This window comes from Scyliorhinus torazame, chromosome 28 (assembly GCF_047496885.1).
Source record: "Scyliorhinus torazame isolate Kashiwa2021f chromosome 28, sScyTor2.1, whole genome shotgun sequence".
Classification (NCBI taxonomy): domain Eukaryota; kingdom Metazoa; phylum Chordata; class Chondrichthyes; order Carcharhiniformes; family Scyliorhinidae; genus Scyliorhinus; species Scyliorhinus torazame.
The window spans coordinates 13,139,863-13,149,228 of NC_092734.1; the positions used below are offsets into that span (position 1 = coordinate 13,139,863).

Below are 9,366 nucleotides of genomic sequence, written 5' to 3' on the forward strand. Positions count from 1 at the left end.
GTGCCTCCCCATCCTGATTACTAAGGCCTTTTAAAAAAAATTGATAGGAGCATTACGAGCTTTGTGTGGGCAGGAAAGACCCCGAGAGTAAAGAGGGGGTTCCTGCAGCGCAGTAGGGACAGAGGGGGACTGGCGCTGCCGAGTTTGAGCGACTACTATTGGGCCGCCAGTGTGTCGATGGTCTGTAAGTGGATGAGGGAGGAAGAGGGAGCAGCATGGAAGAAGCTGGAGATGGCGTCCTGTAAGGGAACAAGCCTAAAAGTGCTGGTGACGGCACCGCTGCCGTTATCCCCGAAAAGGTACACCACAAACCATGTGGTGGTGGCAACCTTGAGGATCTGGGGACAGTGGAGGCGACACAGGGGAGTGACGGGTGCCTTGGTGTGGTCCCCGATAAGGAATAACCACAGGTTTGTCCCAGGGAGGATGGATGGGGGGTTCCAGTGTTGGCAACGAGCAGGGATTAGGAAGCTGAGGGACCTGTTTATAGACGGGACGTTTGCAAGTCTGGGAGCGCTAGAAGAAAAATATAAGTTGCCCCCAGGGAACTCCTTCCGATATATGCAAGTGAGGGCATTTACAAGGCAACAGGTGAAGGAATTTCTGCAGCTCCCGACGCAGGGGATCCAAGATAGAGTGATTTCGGGGGCATGGGTTGGAGAGGGCAAAGTGTCTGAAATATACCGGGATGGAGGGACGAGGGGGAGGCGATGATAGAGGAGCTGAAGGGAAAATGGGAAGAAGAGCTGGGGGAAGAGATTGAGGAGGGGCTATGGGCGGATGTCCTAAGTAGGGTAAATTCCTCGTCCTCGTGTGCCAGGCTTAGCCTGATTCAATTTAAGGTTCTACATAGAGCACATATGACAGGAACAAGACTGAGCAGGTTTTTCGGGGTCGAGGACAGGTGTGGGAGGTGCTCAGGAAGCTCGGCGAACCACACACACATGTTCTGGTCGTGTCCGGCACTGCATGAGTTCTGGGGGGGGCGTGGCAAGGGTAATTTCAAAGGTGGTGAAGGTCCAGGTCAAGCCAGGCTGGGGGCTAGCTATATTTGGGGTAGCAGAAGAGCCGGGAGTGCAGGAGGCGAAAAAGGCCGATATTTTGGCCTTTGCGTCCTTAGTAGCCCGGCGTAGGATTCTACTCATGTGGAAGGAAGCAAAACCCCCCGGTGTGGAGGCCTGGATAAACGACATGGCAGGGTTCATAAGATTGGAACGAATAAAATTTGCGTTGAGAGGATCGGCTCAGGGGTTCTCCATGCGGTGGCAACCGTTCCTTGACTATCTCGCGGAATGATAATGAAAATATAGAAATGACAGCAGCAGCATCCCAGGGGGGAGGATTGGGGGGGGGGGGGGGGGAGAGAGCACTATTCTGTGTTTTTGCTATTTGTTTTTCTTTTTTAGTTTTTGTTGTTAGTTCACTATATTATTTAAATAACGTTATTTACCAGTTAATGTATAATCCCTTGTTGAGTTGTAAAAACGGAAAAATTTTTGTTTGAAAAATTTTAATAAAATATATTTTTTTTAAAACCAGCATCCAGTCTACTGTTCCATATATTCACTCTGCACGGATTCTACACTCCTACAACGGCACAGCACGAAACCCAACCAAATAAATTCCATTACCGCAGCAACCAATTTCCCGGCACACCAAAAAACCGCACCATAACACCGAATCTCCCAAAATTAACTCCTCACCACAGCAAAGTTCCCCCAAAATAAATTAGGGACCCTTCATTGTGGCATGAGATGCCCCCAATCACTCAGTGCTAAAAACCAGGCCGGAACACATGAGGCCTTTGGTTAATCAGTGAGGCCTCTCCCGGACACACGAGGCCTCAGCAGGACCTGCAGCAATTGGAGAGGAGCTATCAGGCTGCCGAAGTGCCGGAGGGAAGGTCCCAAACCCCTCTCACACTCCTCGATTTCAAAGAACAACTCCCAGGACCAATCCAACTCCCCCTCTCCCTGTGGCGTCCATCCAGCACCACGCTCAGGCCTCACATAGTGCCAGGTCCCTGGCTCCTCACCCCTCTCTACCGAGGAAAACAACCACTTAAAAGCGGATCTCCCTCACGCTCACCAACCTTTCTGCTTGCTGACTCCCACCCACTCACCACCTCTTGTACTTCACAGAGGGTTGCCAAATGTGATTAAATGTATTCCTGGAGGTTTCGTCACATGACCTGCACCCGCACTCCAGCCATTGGCCGGCCTGGCACATCCACCATTGTGACGCACGGCCTTCCTCCACCAATTGGAAAGCAATAAGTTCCCGATTGGATGATACTTGACTCTAAGCTAAACAGCCATGTTCCCATTTTTATAGCTGGTAAAGGGAAACGTCCAAAAAACATGACAAGAAACACGTTTTTTCAATGTCCTAATTCTGGCCAAGGGGTTTACCGGTGTCTAGGCCTAGGTGACAGGCAAAGAAGCAATACTTTACTCAATGTTGGCCTCCCAATTCTCAAGACCAGTCAGTTTGGGCTTGAAACATGAACCTGTTTCAGACGCTGCCTGACCTGCTGGGCTTAACCAGCATTTTATGTTTTTATTTCAGATTTCCAGCATACGCAGTATTTTGTGTTTATAAATTTCCTAAATTAAGTTGTGCATTGCAAGATAGTTAGGACTGTGCAGTAGCTGTGTGTGGGGTATGTGTGTGTTTGTGGGGGGGGGGGGTGGGGGGGGTGGGTGGGTATGTGTGTGTTGTGGGGGGGTATGTGTGTGTGGGTATGTATGTGTTGTGGGTGTGTGTGTGTGGATATGTGTGTGTTTGTGTGGGAGGGCTGTGTGTGGGGTGTGTATTTGTGGGGTTGTGTATGTGTGTTTGGGATTTTGTGTGTGTAGGGGGGTTGTTTAGGTGGGGGAGTTGATGTGTGTGGGGGGTATGGGTTTGTGTCTGGGGATTGTGTGTGTGTGGGGAGGGTTGGATGTGTGTGTGGGGTGGGGGTGTGGGGAGTTGTGTGTGGGGGAGTGGGGTGGGAGTATGTGGAGTTGTGTGTGGAGGGGGGCTGTGTGTGTGTGTGGGGTGGATGTGTGTGAGGGTGGGTGGGTGTTTGTGGAGTTGTATATGTGTGTCTGGGGTGGGGGTGTTTGGGGTTGTATATGTGTTTGGGATTATGTGTGTGTGGGGGGGGGGGGAATGTGTGTGTGTGTGTGTGTGGGGGGGGGGTACGTGTGTGTGTGTGTGGGGGGGGGGGGGGGTTGTGTGTAGGGGGGCGGTTTGTCAAACACAACTTCTCCAAAAAAAAGGATGAAGATCACTTGTGTGAACAGCAAGAAATCAGATCACAGAATACAACATGAATCAGACATGTAATGACAGATTTCCAAATGGGGGAGGTGAGTGTGGGTGTGTGTGTGGGGGGGGGGGGGGTGTATATCTGGCTCTCAGCAAAACATATAGTTAATCCTAAAAAACACATGCTGCAAGAGAGGGAGGAAAGCTGGGTGAGAAACATCCCTTTTATATTTATATATATATAGTTGCTGCTCCCTCCCACTTTCGCTGTCAAAGTGGTTGCACGTCAGCCTCCCATTTCCTTTTACGTATAGGAAGTACCCGGGTTAGAGGTCGTTCATACACATCTGAGCAAAGAGAAAAGAGTAGGAGCTGTGAGGGGTTATATTTTTTGTGTGTTGTCGCTGCTTGTGTCTGTGAGTGAGTGAGGGTGCTGCTGGAAGCTGCGCTGCTCCTGGGGGACAGCAAAGCTCTCCCCATTTATTTGTTTTGCAACGAGAGGGAGTGACAAGTGGAAAGAGAAGGGGGGGGGGATAAATGTCTGTGCAATTCAAAGCCTGTGCAAAGAGAGAGAAAAATCATGTGATAGAAACGGAAGTGGCCAACAGCTGATGACTGGCCCAGGTGAAGTATCCATGTTTAGAGAGGGAGAGAGAAGGAGAGAGAGGGAGGGACACACACTCTGTTTCTGTGTGTGTGTGTGTGTGTGTGTGGTGGGAGAGCCTTAAAAAAAATCCAAAGCTGTGAGCAAACCCACCTCCCAATTGCTTTGCTTTATTTATCTGCTTGTTAATGATTTCTGTGGCTGTGTGTGTGGCTGTGTGAACTTTTTGTTGTGTGTGTGTGTGTCCCTCTTGCCTGCCCCCAGGCAGAGGCATTGGGGACAGAGGACTGGGTTGAAGTTTGTTACCTGCTGCAAGGGGGCTTCCCCCGCCTGCAGTTTCAGGCTGAAATTGACACATTTGTTTCCAGCGCCGCCGCTCTTGTTGCCATTTGGAGAAGGGGAGGGAATCCCCCGGCTCCTCTCGACATGTCTCCCCAGCCAAGGACCCCCTCTCTCTCTCTCTCTCACTCTCACCCTCTCTCTGTTCAAGGACAATGTGCCCAGCAACATTGTGCCTCCCGTGTATTCAGCAAATGAACATTGTGTGTCTCCCTGGCTGCAGGGGAGCGAGAGGGGAGGAGGTTACATTTTGTAAAATTTCACCTTTCTCTGTTTTTCTTCTTCTTTCAGATCCCTGAAGATTTAACTGGAGGCGATTCTACCTCTCCCACCACCACCACCTTCCCCTCTTTAGCCCAGTGTGTGTGTGTGTGTGTGTGTATATAACTGATCGCTCTCCACAGCCACACGTTCAACCCCGCTCTCCCGAGTTTCTCCTGTTTTTAATTTGTTGTTGCGAGGGTTTGTTGATTTGCAGTTGGAAAATTGGGAATGCGGGATTCCAGCGACCTGCTGTCCGTCGGGGGGATTGAAGACCCGAATGAATGACAAAGGAGGAACAGGAAGAAGAGGAGGGAGGGAGTGGGGGTGCTCAGAAAACACACAGCAGTCTCCACTTGAAACGACCCCCCCACCCCAGCTGACTCTGAAGTCGACTCCAACGTGAAGAAGTTGGGAGTTGAATCGAGGCCCCCTTTATTAAGCCCAGGAATTGTGTCCAGCCCCATTGTTCCTAAGTGCCTGTTGGGGCTTGGATTCCTCCACACACACACACTCACTCACAATACACACACCTTGTCTGCTTTTCTTTGTTTGGATCAACCCTGCCCGTGTAAATGTGATGGAACTGATGTTTGCCGAGTGGGAGGGACGGCGAAAGGTTTTCCTTCGAAGATAGTGACCGGTTTGAGGAGGACTCCCCTCTGTTCCTTCATCTCGGAGGCAGAGAGCTTGTGTCAGAACTGGAGAGGGTGGAGGAAGCAATCTGCTGGTCCCAATTCACCTACTGTTAAGATCAAAGGTGAGCCAGTTTATTCTTTGAATTACCAAATGCCCTTGGCAGATTTCCTTGCTGTATTTTGTTGATTAACTTCATGAAAGTAATTCTTTTGCAGCCCCCCCCCCCACCAAAAAAAACTGTAACCACCTCCGCCCCCAGCTCTCTCAGACAACCTAGTCACACCGTCTCCACAAACTTTTGCATTAAAAAAAACATGTCAATGGCTTTTCTTAACCAAGTTACCTAAAGGAAGAGGGTGTGAAACTGGCTAGAGAGGGCCTAAACTTGTTTAAAGCTTGTCTTTGTAAAATAATGCATCTCTCATTTAAGACCAGTGTGCAGCATTGGATTGTAATTGTACATTGGTGGAGAACCAGTTTTGTTGTTTGGAGACGAGAATTATTTGGGAGACTGAACAATGTTTACATTTTGTGTTTACTCATGAGGGTCGGTGCTGCACCAGTTCTATGATTCCATATGTCCCTGCGTTCTATAAATTTATGATGCATTAGTACTTTTCTGGCCTTGGGTGACTGTGTTGAGTTTACATGTTCTCCCGTGTCTGCGTGGGTTTCCTCTCCGGCTTCCACCCACAGTCCAAAGATGTGCCGGTTAGGAGGATTGTCCATGATTAAAAAAATTGCCCCTGTATGTATGTTAGGTGGGGTTACAGGATAGGGCAGGGGAGTGGTCTAGGTAGGGTACTCTTCCAGAGGGCCGGTGCAGTCTCGATGGGCCGAATGACCTCCTCCTGCACTGTAGGGATTCTACGATTCAACAGAACACGATTGCAATGATTACTGGATAACTGACAATTTGCATGCAGGATTACAGCCAGGGGCAAGTTCATTTGTAAACTCTTAATGTTTCTTCAACGTGTGTATCTCAGTGGAATGAGTTGCTGTGTGCTTTTTTTTTAAGTGGTAAGTTTTGCTCTGGGCAACAGCCCTGTTCATTGAACCAGCATATCGACTTCCATTGTGTTCATTATTATCCATATATTGCTGGTTCCGATTCTCCTGTCCCCGCTCTCCCATCTTTCACCCTCTCTGAACGTGAACTCCTCTAAAACCTGAGCCCAAATTCCAAACCATTCCAAGGCCAGTCTTCCTGCCCCCCCCCCCCCTCCCCCCCCCAGCTCTGTGGCCTCCTGCAGTTCGGGTGTCCTGCGCCCTGCCACGTTTTTGTGTACGCTTTTGGAATCTCTGCCACTCTTTTGGAATTGCCTCCCCGAACTCCTGTGTGTGTGTGTGTTTCAAACGCTCCTTAAACTCTACTCCTTCGACCGTCCCTTGTAGCTTGATGTCAGATTGTGTTCACGTACCAGCGAAGGGCCTTGGGACATTTTTGCCAACATTAAAGGCGCTATCGAAACGCGAGGGCTTATACCTGGTACTCTGTAACCGAGGCCAAAATTGTGCCCTGGCTTTGTGATGACTCGGGCGGTCACTGTTGGGTGATGATTTTGATGTAGAATGGGCTGGGAAGGGAAAATGAACACAAAAGACTGGGCTTGATTCTTTCAGTGGGTGATGGAGTCGTGACTGTTTTACACAATCATTTGTGCAGCATCTGTAGACTGAAAAGCAGGAAAACTGGAAAGGTCTTAAAATAAAGTCGTGTGTAGGCTGTTAGTACCCGAGCATCAGCTATTTCAAGCAGATTTTATTTTACAGAAATATTCAAATGGTCGGGGGGTGGGGGTTAATAATTATATGGTCCCTGAACAATTTGCCTATTTTAATCTGTAAGCAAATGCTTATATAGTGTCTTTGGGAAGGAAGTTCTTTTGTTCTTCATGCATGCAACATGAGCGTTGAGAATTGTAGAGTTTTGTTTCTATCCAGGCTGTTGAATGTATTTCAGTGGATCAAAATTGCAGGAACACAATTTTACAACCTGCTTTGATCTGTGGGTGGGGGTGTGTGTCTGTGGGTGGGGGTGTGTGTCTGTGGGTGGGGGTGTGTGTCTGTGGGTGGGGGTGTGTGTCTGTGGGTGGGGGTGTGTCTGTGTGTGTGTGTGTCTGCCTGCGTCTGTTGAGTGTCTCTGTCTCTCTGTGTCTTTGTGCGTGTGGGTCTCTCTCGCTCAGTCTGTCTGCGTGCATGTCTGTCTGTGTGTGTGTGTGTCTGCGAGTGTGTGCCTCTCTCTCTTTGTCTGCCTGCATGTGGGTTTCTCACTGTCTGAATGTGTGTGTCGTCTGTCTGCGTGGTGGCCTTCCTCTCTGTCTGCTTGCATGTGGGTTTCTCTCTCGCTGTGTCTGCGTGTGTGTCTCTTTCTCTCTGTCTGAATGTGTGTCTTTCTCTCTCTGCGTTGTCCCACTCTCACTGACTGCGTGTCTCTCTCTGTCTGTGTGCGTGTGTGTGTGTGTCTCCCTCTCTGTCTGCATGCGTCTCTCTCCGCGTGTGTGCCTGTCTGTCTGTGTGTCTGCATGTCTGTCTCTCTGTGTGTGTGTGTGTCTGCGCGTGTGTGTGTGTCTGCGCGTGTGTGTGTGTCTGCGCGTGTGTGTGTGTCTGCGCGTGTGTGTGTGTCTGCGCGTGTGTGTGTGTCTGCGCGTGTGTGTGTGTCTGCGCGTGTGTGTGTGTCTGCGCGTTGTGTGTGTGTCTGCGCGTGTGTGTGTGTCTGCGCGTGTGTGTGTGTCTGCGCGTGTGTGTGTGTCTGCGCGTGTGTGTGTGTCTGCGCGTGTGTGTGTGTGTCTGCGCGTGTGTGTGTGTGTCTGCGCGTGTGTGTGTGTGTCTGCGCGTGTTGTGTGTGTGTCTGCGCGTGTGTGTGTGTCTGCGCGTGTGTGTGTCTGCGCGTGTGTGTGTGTCTGCGCGTGTGTGTGTGTCTGCGCGTGTGTGTGTGTCTGCGCGTGTGTGTGTGTCTGCGCGTGTGTGTGTGTCTGCGCGTGTGTGTGTGTCTGCGCGTGTGTGTGTGTCTGCGCGTGTGTGTGTCTGCGCGTGTGTGTGTGTCTGCGCGTGTGTGTGTGTCTGCGCGTGTGTGTGTGTCTGCGTGTGTGTGTGTGTCTGCGCGTGTGTGTGTGTGTCTGCGCGTGTGTGTGTGTCTGCGCGTGTGTGTGTCTGCGCGTGTGTGTGTGTCTGCGCGTGTGTGTGTGTCTGCGCGTGTGTGTGTGTCTGCGCGTGTGTGTGTGTCTGCGCGTGTGTGTGTGTCTGCGCGTGTGTGTGTGTCTGCGCGTGTGTGCGTGTGTCTGCGCGCGTGTGCGTGTGTCTGCGCGCGTGTGCGTGTGTCTGTGTGCGTGTGTCTGTGTGCGTGTGTCTGTGTGCGTGTGTCTGCGCGCGTGTCTGCGCGCGTGTGCGTGTGTCTGCGTGTGTGTGTCTGCGCGCGTGTGTGTGTGTGTGTGTGTCTGCGCGCGTGTGTGTGTGTGTCTGCGCGCGCGTGTGTGTCTGCGCGCGCGTGTGTGTCTGCGCGCGCGTGTGTGTTTGCGCGCGCGTGTGTGTGTCTGCGAGTGTGTGTGTGTGTGTCTGCGAGTGCGTGTGTGTGTGTCTGCGAGTGCGTGTGTGTGTGTCTGCGCGTGTGTGTGTGTCTGCGCGTGTGTGTGTGTCTGCGCGTGTGTGTGTGTCTGCGCGTGTGTGTGTGTCTGCGCGCGTGTGTGTGTGTGTGTGTGTGTGTGTCTGCGCGCGTGTGTGTGTGTGTGTGTGTCTGCGCGCGTGTGTGTGTGTGTCTGCGCGCGCGCGTGTGTGTGTGTGTGTGTGTGTCTGCGGCGCGTGTGTGTGTGTGTGTGTGTGTGTGTCTGCGCGCGTGTGTGTGTCTGCGCGCGTGTGTGTGTCTGCGCGCGTGTGTGTGTCTGCGCGCGTGTGTGTGTCTGCGCACGCGTGTGTCTGCGCACGCGTGTGTGTGTCTGCGCGCGCGTGTGTGTGTCTGCGCCCGCGTGTGTGTGTCTGCGCGCGCGTGTGTGTGTCTGCGCGCGCGTGTGTGTGTCTGCGCGCGCGTGTGTGTGTCTGCGCGCGCGTGTGTGTGTCTGCGTGTGTGTGTGTGTCTGCGGGCGTGTGTGTGTCTGCGTGTGTGCGTGTCTGCGCGCTCGCGTCTCGTCTGTGCGTATGTGTGGGTTTCTCTACTGCGTGTGTGTCTCTCTCTGCCTCTCTCTCTGCGTCTGCCTCTCTCTATCCGCGTGTGTGACTGTCTGCGCCTCTCTCTCTCTGTGTCTGCGTCTGCCTCTGTCTCTCTGTCTGTCTGC

The 9,366-nt window shown here is 51.8% G+C and overlaps 1 protein-coding gene across 1 annotated transcript in view; it reads left to right on the forward strand.

Annotated features, from left to right (window-relative positions):
- The first annotated feature begins 3,630 nt into the window (after positions 1-3,630).
- zswim8 (zinc finger, SWIM-type containing 8) overlaps positions 3,631-9,366 on the forward strand; it is a 199,523-nt gene continuing 193,787 nt past the window's right edge. Inside the window, 4 exon segments of the mRNA XM_072491513.1 lie at positions 3,631-3,876; positions 4,487-5,063; positions 5,065-5,115; positions 5,117-5,216. Of these exon segments, the coding sequence (XP_072347614.1) occupies positions 5,037-5,063; positions 5,065-5,115; positions 5,117-5,216 (178 nt within the window). The 5' untranslated portion in view covers positions 3,631-3,876; positions 4,487-5,036.